General features: G+C 50.7%; 1 protein-coding gene across 2 annotated transcripts; it reads right to left on the bottom strand.

Annotated features, from left to right (window-relative positions):
• Nucleotides 1–3,284: 3,284 nt before the first annotated feature.
• Nucleotides 3,285–16,186, bottom strand: R3HDML (R3H domain containing like). Of its 2 annotated transcripts, none has more exons than XM_044986422.1 (6): nt 16,052–16,186; nt 15,077–15,446; nt 9,911–10,029; nt 8,255–8,387; nt 5,540–5,655; nt 3,285–4,021 (listed from the first exon to the last, which is right to left on the bottom strand). In XM_044986422.1, exons 2-6 carry the CDS (start codon nt 15,335–15,337, stop codon nt 3,889–3,891), a joined length of 762 nt encoding a protein of 253 aa, XP_044842357.1. In that variant the 5' UTR covers nt 15,338–15,446; nt 16,052–16,186; the 3' UTR covers nt 3,285–3,888. The 2 variants fall into 2 exon arrangements, with proteins under 2 accessions (XP_044842357.1, XP_044842358.1); XM_044986423.1 differs by having other exon boundaries at nt 3,285–3,920.
• Between the last annotated feature and the right edge of the window lie 1,758 nt (nt 16,187–17,944).

Below are 17,944 nucleotides of genomic sequence, written 5' to 3'. Positions count from 1 at the left end.
TCAAATGGCAGGCCAGAGTGGCAAGTGCTCGCCTCATGGAAAACAACAGCATGATCTCTGATCTGTACCTACCGCCAGCATCTTTCTGCTCATCTGTGCGTCCCCTGCAGTCCAGACTGCTATAGCCCCACAGCCGCCCCGTGCCAGGAGCCAGGAACCAAGAATCACCATGGGATTCGTTCCCTGCTTCTAGGCTTTGGTAGCCACAGCGTTGAGCTGGCTGATGGTGATGACCTGGAGAGTTCGGCAGGGGGCCATCAGGACGAGGAGGGGCCAGAGAGGGGAAACTCAGGCTGTTCACTTTCCGAGCATAGTCACGTCCAGCGCCAGCTCACTGGGAGGGGTCATGCAGCTTGGGGCAAGGTGTGGGAGAGGGGCCGAGACCGCCAGTTTGGGGGATGGGGTGTCTGAGGTCAGGGCACCTGAACTTTGAGGTCGGGGGAAGGATAGAGGGGGCCTCTGAGTTTGAGACAGGAGTGTCTGATTCTGATGGGTCCTGTTTGGGGCAGGGATGTGAGTCACATGGAGGCCTGTGCAGGCAGGGGTGGGTGATGTGGAGCGGCTCCATCTATTGGGAGAGAGGGTTCTACCCAGACCCTCTGGGCTGGGCTGGGATAGAGCGTCTCCTGCAGCTTGGGACTCGGCTGTGTGATGTGCAGGCCCCCACAATATGGGGTTGGGGTGTGATATGGAGGATGTGGGACTTCAGATTAGGGGGACAGGGCTGATACAATGACTCTGAGTTCTTTTACTTTCTTTGCTTTGCATTATTGTCCCCCTTCCCTTTCTTCAGGGCGGCAGCATGAGGGGGGCAAATGGGGGTGTGTGGCCAGAAATGCTCTTGCTGGGCTTTCCCGGTCCAGTGGAGAGAGGGGAAAAGCAGATGCTTTGCTCCATCCGTGGGACCAGGGTTGGCTTTAGGCACCGCAGGGCCCGATTCGAAGGAGCTGCCGCTGAAGTCCCACTGCTTTCTTTGGCGGCAGCTCAATCGCTGCTGCAGAGGAAGGTCCTTCCACTGAAATGCCGCCGAAGACAGCGGCAATGATTGTGCTGCTGCCATCGACAGTGGCGGGACTTCGGCGGCAGCTCCTTCGGGATGTTGCGGGGCCCTCTTAGGGGCTCGGGGCCTGATTCCGGGGAATCGGCTGAATCGCCCTAAAGCTGGCCCTGCCTGGGACCTGGCTTGTCTGTCTTTCACCAGAGAGCGAGATAGGAGAGTTTCCCCACAGCCTCCAGAGTAAGGCAGACTCTACTGAGCACCTGGCGGCTGGGCTGAATTCTCCCATTGTCAGTGCAGATAAAAGAGGTACCACCCTCTGTTTGCTGCTTAGCACGGGGAATCAGCATTATCTTCCCCTCAGAGGCCACTGCCCAGACATTGTTCCTTAGGCCCGAAGTTGTTCCCCTCAGAGGCCACTGCCCAGACACTGTTCCTTAGGCCTGAAATTGTTGTGCAGCAACTCCGAGGCGATTCACTCGTCACTAGCCATGTGTCTTCATAGAGGAGAGACCTTGATTTGAGCTGCCTGAGACCCACCACTCTCATTTCACTCATTACCTAGGATTTGCTCTTACATTCCCAGGTGGATAGGCCAGTGGGTTCATGAAATGTGCCACTGGATTCTCTCCTACCATTGCCCTGCCGTGGCCTTCATGCTGCACAGCACACCTCCGTGTGCCCAGATCTCAGATGTTTGAGCCCATTCTTGCTTCCGGGTGAAGGGAACTATTCCAGCTACTAGCCCGTGCTGGACTGGCTCCCTCACCCCCACCCATAGACTCACAGAAATGCAGGGCTGGAAGGGACCTTGAGAAATCAACAAGTCCAGCCCCCTGTGCTGAGGCAGGACCAAGTAAACCTAGATCATCCCTGACAGGAGTTTGTCCACCCTGTTCTTAAAATCTCCTGTGATGGGGATTCCACAACCTCCCTTGGAAGCCTATTCCAGAGCTTAAACAACCTGAATAGTTAGAAAGTTTTTCTTAATACCTAACCTAAACCTCCCTTGCTGCAGATTACTGCTTGTCCTACCTTCAGCAGACACAAAAAACAATTGATCACTGTCCTCTTTATAACAGCCCTTAACATACGTGAAGATCGTTATCAAGTCCCCACTCACTGAGTGCCTTCGAGACGAAACATGCCCAGTTTTTTTAACCTTTCCTCAAAGGTCAGGGTTTTTTAAACCCTTTTATCACTTTCATTGCTCTCCTATGGATTCTCTCCAATTTGCCCATATCTTTCCTGAAGTGTGGCACTCAGAACCGGACACAGCATTCCAGCTGAGATCTCACCACTGCCGGATAGTTACCTCCCAGGGCTTACACCCGACACTCCTATTAATACACCCCCAGAATGATATTGGCCTTTTTGGCAACATAGTTGGCTCATATTCAATATGTGATCCACTGTAACCCCCAGATCCTTTCCAGCAGTGCTGCCACCTGCCCAGTTAGCCCCCAGTTTGTCGTTGTACAGTTGATGTTTCCTTCCTAACCGTAGGACTTTGCACTTGTTTTTATTGAATTTCATCTTGTTGAGTTCAGACCAATCCGCTGATTTGTCAAGTCCAATCCTGTCCCCCAAGGCGCTTGCAGCCCCTCCCTGCACCACATGCTTCTCTGCTTGCGTTCCACCTGAAGACTAAGGAAACCTCCCTGACCCAACCGACTGAGCAAATTGGCCAGTTCATGCATTTGGGCCTTTGGGTCAGATAAGTGCATTGGCAGGGCAGAGGGAGGTACCCCAGCCTGAAAGAAACTACGCCTGCTCTGTGTGGACTTCCTGGGCTCTCAAGTTGGCAGCTCCTTGTCCTCTCCCCCATCCAGCTGTAGTAGTAGCCCAATGAGAGACTTCAGGAAAGAATCTAACTTTTGATGCACGGTTGGATCGACCTCACTGCAATACCCTCCTTCCCCCACAAGGTGGAGCAAATTACACAAGCATCTCCACCTGGGCGCTGCACCAGTTACCTTTGGAAATAGAGCTGGTGGGGGTTAGCAAAAGGAATCGGTGGTTGGGTTCCCCTCATGTGTGTGGCTGGAGATTCTCTGCCCCTGGCTCCCCAGCCCTCCCCTCATGGAGGAACAGCTGTATCTCTGCCAGGGCTGCCAGCACCATCTGTACTACGATAAATGGTGTCTCGCTCCAAAGAGGAAGCCGAAGCCGAGGGGTTGCTCTGGGTTGCAAGGGCGCGTTCCCCAGGGATGGGCCAGCAGCAGAGACAGGCACAAACACGTTGGTCCCAAGACTTTTATTGTAAAGTTCTGACAAAGAGGCTTATTGTTACGTTGGGGGAGGATGAATGTGGAGCCACTGACAAGGGAGGCCGTGGGTGCGCAGTGTCCTCCCCACTGCTTGCTCAGCCCTGCCAGCTCCTCCCTGGACCATCAGTTATGGGGGATGCTCAGAGGAGCTTTATTGACAAGGATCATCAGCCTTACATGTGAGCTGGGGGGAGGGGGCAGCACAGAGCTGGGAAGAGGACAGACATCCCACCACCACTGCTCCCTGGACACTCTGCTACCCTGGGAACCTAACCGCACCTACTGCCCCCAGAGGAACCCCACCCCATGCGCTGCCCCGGGAGCTGTGTAACACAGAGACAAAGTGACAGCACAGCCATTCCCTCCACAGCGCTAGGGGAGGGGGCTACAGCCGGGATAGAACAGAATAACCATAGGGAAAGATCCTGCCCGCTCTTCAGAGCAGTTACTGGCTAACGCTTCCTAAATGCAGCTGGGGTGGGGTAGGGGGAAGCAGCCTGGAATGTCACTGTTATAAATAATTCTCCTAGTTTACACAACATTGTACATGGCATTTCCCACGCTCTCCTGTCGCCAGCCGCCGCTCCACTTCTCCAGCCGCCGGGAAGCACTCTCGGCGGCTCAGAACCAGCTCACTTTGTTGGAGTTGAGTCCTGTGAAGCACATGTTGTTGCTGCAGACGCCACCGTAACTGGGTGGGCAGGCCGAGCACGGTCTCCCCACCTTGTAAGGCGCTTCTCCTATCCAGTTGCCCCTGGAAAGGAAGGCACGGCACGGGAGTCGCAGCACGCTTTGGATTGTGCTTGTTTGTGCTCAGAGAACGTGTGTGTGTGTGTGTGTGTGTGTGTGTGTGTGTGTGTGTGTGCATGCACATGCTGCACTGCCCCTACTGGATAGAATCACACCTGTTCAACAGTGTCTGACCATGCTGCCCTCTAGTGCTGCCGATGACAGGTGCGATGAACTGTAATACCATTGCAGCCCAGGGAGATTTCACCACCTCAAATGGGAGAGGTCTGTACTTTTGAAGCATAAGAATCCTGGGCTCTGTATCCTCAGTAAGCAGGCAGGAAGTCTGTGCAGCTAGTGATGCATGTGACAAAACCAGTGACTGCAAACAGCACTTGTTATGATAAATAACTTCCCAGTTGGGGGTGCTATGGTCTGATCGAATGCTTATCTGTAGGGTAATTCCATTTCCAGGGAGTGCTTGATGGGAGAGGACAATACACATGGAGGAAGAAATAAAACCTGAATGTTGCACTGTCTTGGCTCTCTCTGTAATAGAGTCCTAAACAAGCATCACAATGCCCTGTGCACATGCAATCTGGTCGGCGTGTCTCTGTGTGTGTTTGCACGTGCGTGCATGCAACGGTGTGAGTGTGCATCTGTTTACTGACATGAGGGGGTGAAGGAGTTTCAACCCTGGATCACTGGACTAAGGTGAAGCTGGACACACACTGAGTTTAACTCATGATCAAATTGCTAAGGTACCTCCACTGTCCCAGCAGCATGCCAGTGTAGGATGGCTCATGTCCAACCCCCTGGTGCCCAGGGAGCCACAGCTGCATGGGGAAGAGTTACCTGAGGCTGATTAGCAAGGGTGTTTTGCATCATGGTCAGTGCTTGCAGCTCTGGTTCTCTCCAGAGGAACTCTGTATGCAGGTACTTGCTAAGCCCCTTTGAGGCAAAGGAAAACACTCTCTAGGGCTAATCCAGGCACCAAAGGAGAGGCCAGACTGAGCAAAGGCTGAGAGCAATAAGGGTGTTGGGGGGAGGGATAGCGCAGTGGTTTGAGCATTGGCCTGCTAAACCCAGGGTTGTGCGTTTGAGGGGGCCATTTAAGGATCTGGGGCAAAAATCTGTCTGGGGATTGGTCCTGCTTTGAGCAGGGGGTGGGACTAGATGACCTCCTGAGGTCCCTTCCATCCCTAATATTCTGTGATACACTATCCCCTGGCTGGGCTGGGGCAACTCAATTGCTTCTAAACCAAGATGTTCAACACACAGTAGGGTGCTGTGTTTGTGAGCACACAGGTAAGGCTGAGAGAATTCCCAGCTTCCATTTTGCCTCCCCTCCTTTCAGGGGTCCCTCAGGCAAACCAAGATCAGGCTGAGATGGAACCTGGTCCACTGGGCAAGGTCCTTATGTGAATGGCAAAATCAGGCAGGTGTGTTGGGAGAGGGGCGGTGGTGCTCACTAACCCCCCAGCTCCCATCCTCTCTCTGAAGTTGCCTTTGGTCAGGGGGAGCCTTTCCTTCGCTCACTTACTTGATGGCATAGTTGCACACTAAGTACACCGCCTGCCGCCAGGTGCTGCCCCACACGTTCATGTTGGTGCAGGTGTTGATGGCACAGCCAATTCTGTTGGAGGAGGCCCACACCATCTGCATCAGAGACAATCAAACAGTAGCTATCAGGATTGTGCGGCGTACACCAAAGCACAAGCATCAGAGGTGGAGAGCCAGGGAGCCTGCCAAGCAGAGGCCAATGGACCTCTGTTTATTCTAGTTGGGAATCTCCCCTTCCAGGAGACAGAGAATAAAAACACCCCTCGCTGATTGTCTTGGTGGATGCCTACTGCTGCATCTGCCTTATGCTTTGCTGACCGATTGTAAGGCCGGTTTTCCAGTCAAATGACTTCCCTTCTGTGGGCACAATTCATGCCTGCAAAATTGATGCCTGCCTTGTCACACCTTAGGTTGAAATGAGCTGCTCAAATCTGAGTATTTGCTCCCCGGATTACCTGATTGTGGGTACCCATTGAACAGAAGAGCAAGGACTTGGCAATGCCCGCACTGCAGGATTGTACCCACAAAAAAGGGACCAGCCTTTCAAATATGTATCCCATTGGGAGAGCCTTGGGGTGGACATCTTCACACGCTGACCAGAACTAGGAAAACCATCCAACTTGCTCCGGTCATTGAATTGAACTCTTCATAAAAAGCAGTTGTTATTTTTCTAGTTCACTCCCAGATTCCCTAAAGCCACTATCCAGACAGTGCTTAAGTCACAACAATAACAACAGCTGCACTGAGACTGAGACATATTCAAGCTCTCAGACAAGTCAGAAGGAAAGGGGATGAAAAGTCTATGTAAGTGGCAGACGCCCATGGAAATACTGGCCTGGGGATTGCCAGGGGCCAAGCAGACTGAGCAGAGCAGTGGAGCCATGCAGCACACTGTTAATTAAAGGGTAGAAATGCTTTGCCACAAACCATGGAAGTAAAGGAACATTTTCCACCTTGTGCTGGCGGCGCTCCTCCTGGATGTGCTCTGGGGGATGAGGGGACTGTATTTAATGAGCAGCCAGACATTTCTGCACACTAAATAGCCGCTCTGTTGTAAAGGAGCTGATTCATGATCAGCAAGGCAGGAAGGGGCTTCCTCCCTCCCTTTTGGAGACTTGGAGGTGCTACTGGTGTAAAGAGGGGAAACTGAGGCCAAATAAAAAAGGAGCATTCCAGCCAATTGGCTAAAATCTTAGAATCATAGAATATCAGGGTTGGAAGGGACCTCAGGAGGTCATCTAGTCCCACCCCCTGCTCAATGCAGGACCAATTCCCAACTAAATCATCCCAGCCAGGGCTTTGTCAAGCCTGACCTTAAAAACCTCTAAGGAAGCAGATTCCACCACCTCCCTAGGTGCTTCAGCACTCTCCTAGTGAAAAAGTGCTTCACCACTCTCCTAGTGAAAAAGTTTTTCCTAATCTCCAACCTAAACCTCCCCCACTGCAACTTGAGACCATTACTCCTTGTTCTGTCATCTGGTACCACTGAGAACAGTCTAGATCCATCCTCTTTGGAACCCCCTTTCAGGTAGTTGAAAGCAGCTATCAAATCCCGCCTCACTCTTCTCTTCTGCAGACTAAACTATCTGAGTTCCCTCAGCCTCTCTTCATAAGTTATGTGCTCCAGCTCCCTAATCATTTTTGTTGCATCTTCCATCTGTGCTCCAGAACATGGAGAGAAACCTCTCTGCAGATACAGCCACAGCTCTTTGATGTAAACAAACTGATCCACCTAAGAGCAATGTGTGTGTTACAGGGCAGCAGCTCTGTGAATAGCTGCCTCTCATGCTCATGCTGGCAAATGCTCCGCAAGGTATCTCAGGACAATGGATACTGCCGAGGGCAGGCAGCCTGTCAGGAATGCTAACTCCTGCCTTCCTTTGGCCTTGTCTTTATGATTGAAACCAGACAGCCTCCCAGAGCTGGTCCTCCTCCTTCCCTCCAGCTAGCTCAGCCGCGACAGACAACAGCTCCGCAGCCAGCAGACGGAGCCATGGAAAATGCAGCCACTGCTGCTAGGAAAAGAGCTGGTGTTTGGATGGTGCTTTTTTAATGTGCTTGTTTGCAATGAATGTAGTGCTGGCAAAGGGTGCCAGACTGACAGCCCTGGCAAGGGGCAGATCAGGGGGCTCTCTGCTGGTTTCTTTAGGTGATATGGCTCATTGCCCTAAGAAGCTGCAGTGGCAGGATAATGCCACTGATGCTCACTGAGTCCCCATCCAGGTGCGCTACAGAGGGCTCAGCAACACCTGAACCTGCCTTCCCCAGGCCTCTCGTCCTCTGCCACAAAACACAGTGGACTGGCTTCCCAGGAAGTCTGCTGGGATTTTTTGCTAAATTTCACTGCGTTTTGTCAGCTTGTGCCTCTGCATCAGACTCATGAGAAGCTTGGCCTCTTGCCCCACGGGAAAGTCTTTATCCCCTTGGCTGCCACATTTAGAATTATTATTATTTACACTTTGTGTTATTGTAGCGACTAGGAGCCCTCGTCCTGGGCCCATTGTGTCAGGTGCTGTACAAGCACAGAGTTGCAGGGCATTCTATCCCGCCAACACAAAAGAGGATTGCCCAGACCTCCCACAGTGCAATGGAAAGCGTTCTGATCCTGGTACATTTCCATCTAGCTCCTGGTTTGGGCAGGTCAGCATACTTAGTAATACCACTACCCTGGCCCCACGTGACTCTGGCTTCGTACCTGGGTGTAATGGCTGCAGACAGAACCACTGCATTTGGAGGGGCAGCTGGGGTTGCAGTCACGAGGGTAGGGGAAGGAGTAATGCTGTTTCTCATAATACCAAGATTTCACAAGATCCACGACTGACCGGTACCTGTGGAAGATCACACATGTTATCCCCGTTATTCCTCCACGCTACCCAGGACCAGGAAGCAAACCCCAAGGAGACCTGCCAGGGCAGGCCTGTGAGAGACTTGCCCCCAGGTGCACTCATGTATGTTTGCTAGAGAGGTGCTTTGCCTTAGCTATGTTGGAGCCATGCGAGCAGGTGCCCGCCTTGCTCCCTCAAGGACCAAGAATGGAACTGAGTTCCCAAGGGGGGGAGGCAATATCACAGAGTGGAGGAGGAGGTCCCTTTGTGCTCATAGTGAGTGAAATGGGGAACAGAGCAAGAGGGACAGGGGTTTGAAATGTGAGTGGAAGTTCCCCCTGGGTCTCTCCAGGTGCTAAGGATTCTGGGGCAGCATAATTTTGCTCTCCTGCATTGTGAGCTGTGTGCGTGCATGCCAGGGGCATGTACAACAGTGACTCTACAAATCTGGCCCTCTCTGGTTGCATTAAATCACTCCTTACTCCCATTAACACCTCCCCCTGCCCCCGTGTGTTGTCAGTGCAAGAAAAAAGGGGACTTTTCCCAGCAGGGAGAAAACTTCTCAACTGATCCAACTCACACATGGACTCATTTATCTCCAGATGCTTTCATCTCCATTTCTTGCCACATTCACTAATTTACCCGAAGTGTTTTGTTTTTGAACCAGGGCTTTTCTCCTTCACGGCCCATCCCCTGCTCCAGTTGCATCCTGCAGTGGCTCTAAATACAAACCTCTTCACTAACGCCAACAGGAACATAGCTCTGGTCCAGTGGGTTTCTCTGCATATTAATGGTCTCTTCCTGCTACCGACAGCTGAGTGGCTCAAGGTCTGCAGATCAAGCTGAGACATGCCCTTCAGCTTCCACTCCGTGATAAGCCACACTCCTCCCCAAACAAATGTGGAGCGTTTTCTCTAGGCTGTGAGTCAGACTCACTGCTGGTGCGATGGGTTCAGCTGCATCTCCTCAGAGCAACAGTGAACTTGGCCCAGACTCATTTTGGCTCTCCTGGGCTTGTCCCTTGCTACCTTGGGACAGCACCTCACTCGCCCAGGGGTCCTGCTGCTTTCTTTCATTTAGCTCGCAGTGGAGCAAGGTGCTACTGAGTGTGAGTTAGGGGTGACAACCGGGCCCTAAATAATGAAGCTGCTAATAATGATGTCCATGGAACTAGATCGGGGTTCTCAAACTGGAGGTCGTGACCCCTCAGGGGGTTGCGAGGTTATTACATGGGGGTCGCGAGCTGTCAGCCTCCACCCCCAAACCCCTCTTTGCCTCCAGCATTTATAATAGTGTTAAATATAGAAAAGTGGTTTTTGATTTATACTGGGGGGTTGCGCTCAGAGGCTTGCTATTTGAAAGGGGTCACCAATGCAAAAGTTTGAGAACCACTGAGCTACATCAAATTTTGTTCTAGGCAGGGTTCTAACCAGACTCCCCAGTTCCTCCTGTGTCTGCAGAGAATGAGGACTTTGACCTCATTTGAGGCAACATGCAAGATCAGAGCACAGTTGTGGATCGCTTACCTGCCAGAGTGAATGGAGAGGTTCTGACCAATGTACCTCATCAGCTGGGGCGGCCCATGGTCCCATATGCACTGTACAGCCCAGGCTTCAGCAGACTTGGCCAGTCTCTCATCCCACACCTAGGTGAGGAAAAAAGAGATGACGCAACAACATATGTCATTAGGCTACAGCCCAGAGCAAGAAAGAGCGACTCATTCCCCTGCAGAATGAAAGGGAAACATTTAACCATGACATGTGTACAGGAGAACCGCCTCAGAATCCAAGAAGGCTGGCCTGGAAAAGACCCTTAGGTTCCTGCATTATGCAGGGCACTTCCCTACATCATTCCCACTTGTGTTTGTACTCGTTCGGAAAGGAGCAGTGGTCTCGCGGCTAAAGCACAGGATTGGGCATCAGGAGGCCTGGCCTCTGCTCTGCCATTGATACACCGAGTGACGTTGAGTGAGTCATTTCCCACACTGTGCCTCACTTGCTTTATCTGTCAAATGGGCCTGGAGAAACTGAGCAGGGCAACTGTGAGACTAAACTCACTAGTGTTTGGAAGTTGCCTTGAGATCCTCAAATGGACGTCACTGTAGAAAGGCAAAGTATTATCTTTATATTGTTATGATCACTATCTCTCCCGGCCTTTCTGCTTCAGCCACCTCCTTTATTGTCTCTCCTAAGGCTTAATCACCCTCACAGGTTGAAAATGTTTCCTAGCATCCATCACAAAGTGTCAGGTGCCCCGTCTTATCTGAGAGCAAGAAATACAGGCCAAGCAGTGTCTGCATCAGGCCTGATGTGGAGGCCTGGTGACCCTTCAGCTCTGCTGGGCTCTGTGGCACATGGGACAGGAGGCCAGGTCCCTTCCCACCCCCACTGAGCTTTGGGATCGGAGCCCCTGAATTTCACCTCTCTTTCTATATAATGGGCCAGGTTTGGGGTACTTTCCAGCAAACTCTGCCTGATGTTCAGCTGTGGGCAAAACCAAAGGACGGAGGTTTTCTCAAAACCAGCTGGTCAGAGAGTCATAGGGTGTGTCTACACTGCAATGTAAGGCCAGGGTTCAAACTCAGGCTCAAGCCCAACCCCCTTCCGTCTACACACAAATCGCACTAACCCAGGGCTCAGCTCCAGGGACCCAGGAGCCCCCCACCCGTGGAGGGTCCGAGCATTAGTCAAGCCAGGACCTAGGGTTCAATTCCTATTGCTTTGCAGTGAAGACACAGCCACACTGGACTCATGCTCTGGAAGCCTGCCAATAGTATTCCACAATCCCACTGGCCGACTTTCTTTGTCCTCTGGACAGTCAAGTTTTCCCACATTACACCATGAGCAAAGGGCTAGAACAACCTTATTTTGGGAGGCACTTGGAAGTCTGGGATATGGGTGGTTGGACTTGGGCCCACATAATGTAGTATAGATGCTGGGGCCCAAGGTTGGAACCCAGAATTCAACTATTCCTAACCCAGAGTTACAAAGGAATGTAGATGCTCAAGAACTTGGTTAACAAACCCAGGGTCTGCTACCTCCAGTTGTACGAACTCTGGGCTTACACTGCAGTGTTGACATAGTCAGAGACTCCAGCTCATGCAGTCTTTCTCATGGGTTCTGCCCTATAGGCCGTTTTCTAGTGTCTTGTCCAGCCAACTTTTAAGAGTCCCAGGGAGACTGTGCCACAGCCCAATACATCTCACACCTGTAGTTTGGACCAGGGGAAATTCAGCTATTATGAACCATTATAAACATTTCACTAATTCAGAGGCAATAAGCCCATGAAAGCCCCCCCACCATTGCTGGATGGGCACTGAATGGAGACTCAGCAATTTTAACAGCAGAACCCCTGCTCTCCTCTCTGCTCTGCGATGCAGGCTGCAGCAATAGTTCCAGCTTCGTTTCCTGTCATTGCCTCCATAACACGTGTGGACAGCTGAAAATCCAGGACCCAGCGTAGGGGGCTTACAAGTTATGGCACATGGGTCCTCCTGTCTGGAAGCAGGGAAGCCAACCCCAAAAGGAGAAAAGATGGGAGTGACAGGAAATACTGAACTTATAATTTATGCTAGACAAAAGAAGGGAAGTCTCCTGAATCACCATCAGGATCACAGGGCTGAGGCTACAGAGTGAGCCAATTGTGGCCACCACTGGCCAATAGATTCCCAATAGGCCAATTCTGGATTTCACTGGGTAGAGGATACCGTGGGTTGATTCTGGGTGTCACTAGATGGGTGACACACAAAGGGTCAGCTCTCAGTGCCAGTGGGTAAAGGACATAAGTTGGCTCTACCAGGAAGGGTGCACTATGGGTTGTTTCTAGATGTCGATACATAAGGGATACACAGTAGTTCTGCTGGCTTCCAAAATCAGACCAGCACCTTCCCTTTTCTCTCCCAGGCATGACTGGGGCTTGTCTCCAAAGCAGTTTAGGGTGGGTGAGGACAAAGGAAATAGCTGCTCCAAGCAGTTAGAATAACAAAGGGACTGTGACTGCAATACTGGTACGTAGCTGATGGATGCTGTTACACACTTACAGCAGGACGCTCTAGCTCTGGAACTGGGTGTGAGATGCCTTTGATCTCTGTAACTCTGACCCCCATTGCACCTTCAGAAAATGGGGCCTAATTCTCAGAAGTGCTGATGTCAATGGGAGCTGGAGGTGCTTCAGCACCTTTGCAAATTAGGCCTGTAGTTATCTTCAGGCATCACTTGCTGGGTCAGACCTGTATGGATGGAGTTGTGGATTAGACTGCAAGCCCCCGGAGGCTGAGGCCAGGTCTTCTGTGTACGTACAGCACCAATCATGCTGTTAGCACTCAACAAACATTAACGGTAGCAAAGCCGAGTGGGAGTAGAAATGACCAACAATCGCTTTGCCAGGCCTCCGGGGAGCAGATGGTACATTTCCACATGGGGCAGGTCACCCCAGCAGATGGCTTTGTTGTTTGGGCAGTGCTGGTGGAAGTGGGAAGATCTTCCAAGGCGCCCACAAACAGGGCTGCTCTTTGCACCTTAGGGAGATATGTCTGTTCCTGGTTTGCAGCAGATGACGTTTAGTTTTGCCAGGATTCTAGAGTGGGATCAAGCACAGGCCTGGTCATGGGAGGTGCTGACTCCCACTGACTTCAGAGGGTTAAAGATGCCAACGCTCTGCAGAATCAGGCCCATAGGGAGGTCTCCTTTCTGTCAGTTGTTGACGATTTTCCAGCAGATCCCCAGTGCCCATTTCCAGAGCCTTGAATGGAATCTAGAGCTTGGCGCTTTCCCTACAGAGTATCTGTCAGCAGCTGGCATTTCCCAAGCTAACACAGCTGCACTTTCCTCCTCAAGGGTCTAATCCAAAGCCCGCTGAAGTCAGTGGACAGCCGCCCCCTGGACAGACTTCAATGGGCTTTGGATCAGAACCTTGGTTATTTTTTATTCCTGCTTCTTAGTTACTACAGGTTTCTACTCTGACCCTTTTTGGATACATGAATAAGAAAAGAAAAGACACAAACCCAACAGACTCAGCAGTTAGCATTAGCTACTGAGTTAGCGATCAGTGTGCCAGGAACTGCATAAGGAAAGGAAGCCCTGGCTTCCCGGAAGATGCTGTGAAATATCAGTTACCTTCATTGGACCCACCACCAACCCGGCCCCAATCACTGCACTCAGAGCTGCTAACTGGGGAAGCCAATGTGATGCGTCAGGCTTCCATCTTCTCACATCTTCTCTGCTGGCAGCAAAAAGCAGCTACTACAATTATCATGAACAAAGAACTCACTGAGTTCAGAAAGGCTGTCTCCACGGGGCTCTGCATGCTGCACGGTACCGGCTGGTGCAGAGCTCAGCCACTCACACAGGGATCCCTCCCTTAGCTTTTCACTTGGTCCTTTGTGAAATAAGCTCTAAACCAAGTGGGTCCCTCCCTATCTGCAGGTCTAAAACCTCCCCCAGGTGCCCACAGTCTGCAGCATGGTGGAAAGAGCTGACTAATTAGGGCTTGTCTGAACACAGAGGTTGCACTGGTTTTACTAAAAGGAGGATGCTAACCTGGCATAACGCTGCGCGAACCTGGCCTGTGTTGGTTTGATTTGCACCTGTTACCTTACAGACATAAGCTGAACTGATATAAGCCAACCAACACACACAGAGCTGCATCGCTTTAGCATCACACCCTTAGTTAAATGGGTGCAACCAGGGCCGGCGCTTCCATTAGGCGACCCTAGGCGGTTGCCTAGGGCGCCAGGATTCAGGGGGCGGCATTTTGTGCGCTCCCCACGGGGCGCGCGGGAGCTTCCGGTTCTGCTCCCGTTGCACCGCCGAAGAAGGACCTTCTGCCAACGTGCCGCGGAAAACAGCGGCAGGCAATTGAGCAGCTCAATGACTGCCGCTGTCGCCTGCGGCATTTCGGCGAAGGGTCCTTCTTCGGCGGCACGATGGGAGTGGAACCGGAAGCTCCCGCGTGCCCCGTGGGGAGCGCACAAAATGCGGCCCCCCGAATTCTGCCTAGGGCACCAGAAACTCTGGCGCTGCTCCTGGGTGCAACACTGTGTGTAGACCAGAGGGAGAAATATACCAAGAGCCAGAACTTCTATTAACAAACTGCCCCAGAGGGCACTGCTAGTACTGGGGGCTAATGCTGGCATACACTGTACTGAACCGATGGGCACTGCCTGGCTGGGCGTAACATATATACAGGAAAGCTCTGTACTCATTAAAGGGCTTTAGATCCCCCTTCCCTTTCCTCATTCAGGTCCCTCCCAGAAACTCTGCTGTCTCCCAAGAAGTAATCATAGAAAACAAACGAAGCCTAACTTAATAGCACCCAGTGTGGGCTTATCGTTAACTTCCCTGCACCCTCCCCACACCTGGTTAGGCTCTTTATGACCCTTGCTTGTCTCAGGTTTGACTTTGGGTAGGAAGCGCATTGGGACTGGGGCTGTGACTCTGCACCTTGCTGTGCAGTGCTTAGCGCACAGCTTGTTGCTGAGAAATAATAGATCACAATCATAACATTGCCAGTGCCTGAGCATGGCAGCCGCTGTGCTGATGTAACGGGCACTGCCAGTCCAGCTGGGCTCCATTCTGCAGCGCTGCAGTTTTTCCTTTGTACCTGCTTCCTCAGCAGATGGTACTAAGGCATTAAACCTGCCCTTGACCCCACTATCATCCCTTCTCCCTTCAGAAAGCATGGCAAAAACTCACCATATACTCCATGTTGGCCGCTGGTGGAGACACCTGTGCCCGCACTTGGTTGTGGTAGTCCAAAAGAACACTCATGTCCCGCGGAGAGATGTATCGCTTTTGGCGACTCCTTGGCAGCCCGAGGCCGGACACCAAGCCAGCCTTCATGTTGCTGGAGGGGTACAGGAGCTCGGTGGCATTGGGCAGCACAAAAGAGCTCGATTTCGGTATCATCCAGAAGACCAAGCCAGTGAAATGCAGGTGCATGTGCAGTAAAGTCATTTTAGGTGGTTGCTTTATTTTATTTTCTTTGCAACTGTCTACTTTCAAATGAAACAAAACAAAAAGAAATGAAAAAATAAGGCAAATCTTCTTCCTTCTGATTGTGTATCTAAAAAGGGAGAGAATAGAGGCACAGTTTATTTTTGCATTTCACATGAAAATTCCACCTCCTCAAAGATCTTGGAAATAGTTTTTCCAGGTTGAAAAACAAAACAAAAATTAAACACCGACAGATGCTTTCCCCACAAACAAACTAAATTAAAAAAGAAGGTATCTTTCATCAGCTGGATTTCCTGCTCATATATAAGAGCAAAGTCCCTGGGACCAGCTGTGAAATCTGCAGAAAGTTGTTTTTTTTTCAATTTGAGTGCAAAAACTTCCTCAAATTTTTCACTTTTCACAAACCCAGGCTAATTAATTACATTATGTTACATTAGCTTAAGGTTCCAGCCCCTCTGATTTCACAGGCTTTTGGTACGTTGAGCAAATCCCTAAAAAACCCTGAAATCTTACTCAGATAAAGAAACAAACGGCAGGATCTAAAAGGATCACTGAGAGACTCTAAATAATCTTTTTCTTTGGGGAAGCAAAATCAACCACTTCAAAACCAAGATTTAAAAAAATCTCTTTCTTTTTTTTAAGTAGATGCACCTTCTAACATCAGTGAAAGACATTCCCCAAAGAAGCTGAGAGGACATTTCCCAGACTACATACCTTGAGGACTGAGCCAAGAACAGCTGAGAAATGTTAGCTGCTGCAGCAACAGCCTGGGAGCTTGACCTTTGCAAACAACCTGCTCAGGCACATGTGGCAGAGAGATTTAACCTAGCCAAGTTCTAGGAGCCTTTGATAGCATCTGACGCAAAATCTACATCTTAACTCTTCCTCCGGGGAATGTCCTAAAGTTTGAAAAATGCTCTGCTAGGCAATTTATGGCCTTTTCCCTGTGTACACACAGCCCAGCTCTGCCGAGTTCTCTGCTTGTTGTGAGTGGTGTGTATTATGAACCCGGTAAGGCTGCAAACAGTATAAAATTAATATACTGGAGCCATTTTATCAGAATCAAACACAGCTTCTCTTTAGCTGCAATATGCATGGGGGACCCTTGCACTGTGCTTGTGAGACATCTAATAATAGACATTTCCAGAGACCTCACCTCCCTCTAAAGGACCTTGGTAGTAAATTTGCTTTAATTTTGAAAGGTGTAGGGGGCACATATTTTGCCCTGGTGAGTTGACCCTGTTGGCAGCTCTCTGGGAATCTGAGGGCTCCTCCTAACTGGTGTGAAATAGAGCAGAATGCAGCATTCTGTCCTCACTCCTGTGGAAGGGTGCCCAGAAGAGACTGTGAGTTCCAGCCTGCAGCACTCCAGCTTGAATTAAGCAAATGGGCATCCCAATCTACCACCTTGGCAAACCACTTCTCCCTATGAGTGACGGGGCCATGCTGAAGAACACCTTTCCTGGGCTGGTCTCTGGCCACCCTGGTGTTCAGAGCAGCCGCTTCCTAGGTACTGATCAGGGTGTATTATGGATTTGAGGTAGGATGGAAATGAATCCATGCAAGTGACAATGGCCTAATCACGGTGTCCCAGGTGGAAGGGAAAGGGCCTTTTTCTGCAGAACCCTGACATTCATCCAGAGCAGCTTAACAGAAGTTTAGATCTCCATCTCAGTTAGATGAAACCACTGTATAAATCAGGTCTGAGAGCCTCACACATGCTTTCCTATAACAGAGCGAACGGTAACAGTTCCCTGTGACTGAATAAATTACTACAGGCCAGGAAAGTTTGACATGCTTTCTTCCCCTTCTCTTAATACAGAATCAGGCTGTATTTTTTGAACTGTGTTGAGATTTGTTGCTATTATTTCACACAGCGTTGGCTTTATCAGACAGTGCAGTACATATTGTATGGGGACTCCATGCACAGCCAGCTTTGCATGTAGAGTTGAATGGGCCCACCAAACCAGACATGCAGCCCATTTTATTGCATAACTTTGGCATCTGCATAGCTATGACGTGCGCACACCTACAGGTCTGTGCACACAAACAGGACAGGAGGGAATGCCCCGATTTGCAGGTGCACATGCAGACATGAGTGTGCAAAGCAGAAGCTGGGACTGAAAATTTGGCCCATACTGTGCAGGGAGAAATGGCTTACCATGTGATCTGTAGAAGCCCCATTGCTTGAGACATTGAAGCCTGGACTCAGGCGTGCACATAAGAGCATACTGTCCCCTGGGATACGCTAAATGAACCCCAATAGTGCTTCCTCAGGGAAGCATGAATCAGTGTTCACGTTACACTCCGTCAGTACCCAGCCCAAGCCGGGGAGGCGAATGATCCAACCAGTGGACCAAATTTGGTGATGAATCCTGGCCATATGTCACCTGAGGCACGTTGCACATACACTTCCTCAGCTCTAACTTCAGTGATTCTATGACACCACTGGATTTCTACAGAGCATGTCTAAGGTGCCCCGTCATCCTAAATCCCTGGGGGTGCAGTACATAAATTAACAATGCTTCAAAATCTCATCAAAGGAGTTACATCCTCTCCTTCCTTCAGTCAGCCAGAATCACAATGACTTGAGAAGGGAACAGGTAC

Source organism: Mauremys mutica, chromosome 13 (genome assembly GCF_020497125.1).
Source record: "Mauremys mutica isolate MM-2020 ecotype Southern chromosome 13, ASM2049712v1, whole genome shotgun sequence".
NCBI lineage: Eukaryota > Metazoa > Chordata > Testudines > Geoemydidae > Mauremys > Mauremys mutica.
The sequence above is the reverse complement of the archived record's forward strand: the minus strand, read 5'-3'. Positions and strand labels throughout refer to the sequence as shown.

What these genes read in the sequence shown, in the direction of transcription:
- R3HDML (XM_044986422.1), bottom strand. Translation starts at nt 15,337, where the DNA reads ATGACTTTACTGCACATGCACCTGCATTTCACTGGCTTGGTCTTCTGG. An exon ending in TCTGCAGCCATTACACCCAG is followed by an intron (nt 5,656 to 8,254) that starts GTACGAAGCCAG and finishes TCTCTGATGCAG; the next exon opens with ATGGTGTGGGCCTCCTCCAA. An exon ending in GTGTGCAACTATGCCATCAA is followed by an intron (nt 4,022 to 5,539) that starts GTAAGTGAGCGA and finishes CTTCCTTTCCAG; the next exon opens with GGGCAACTGGATAGGAGAAG.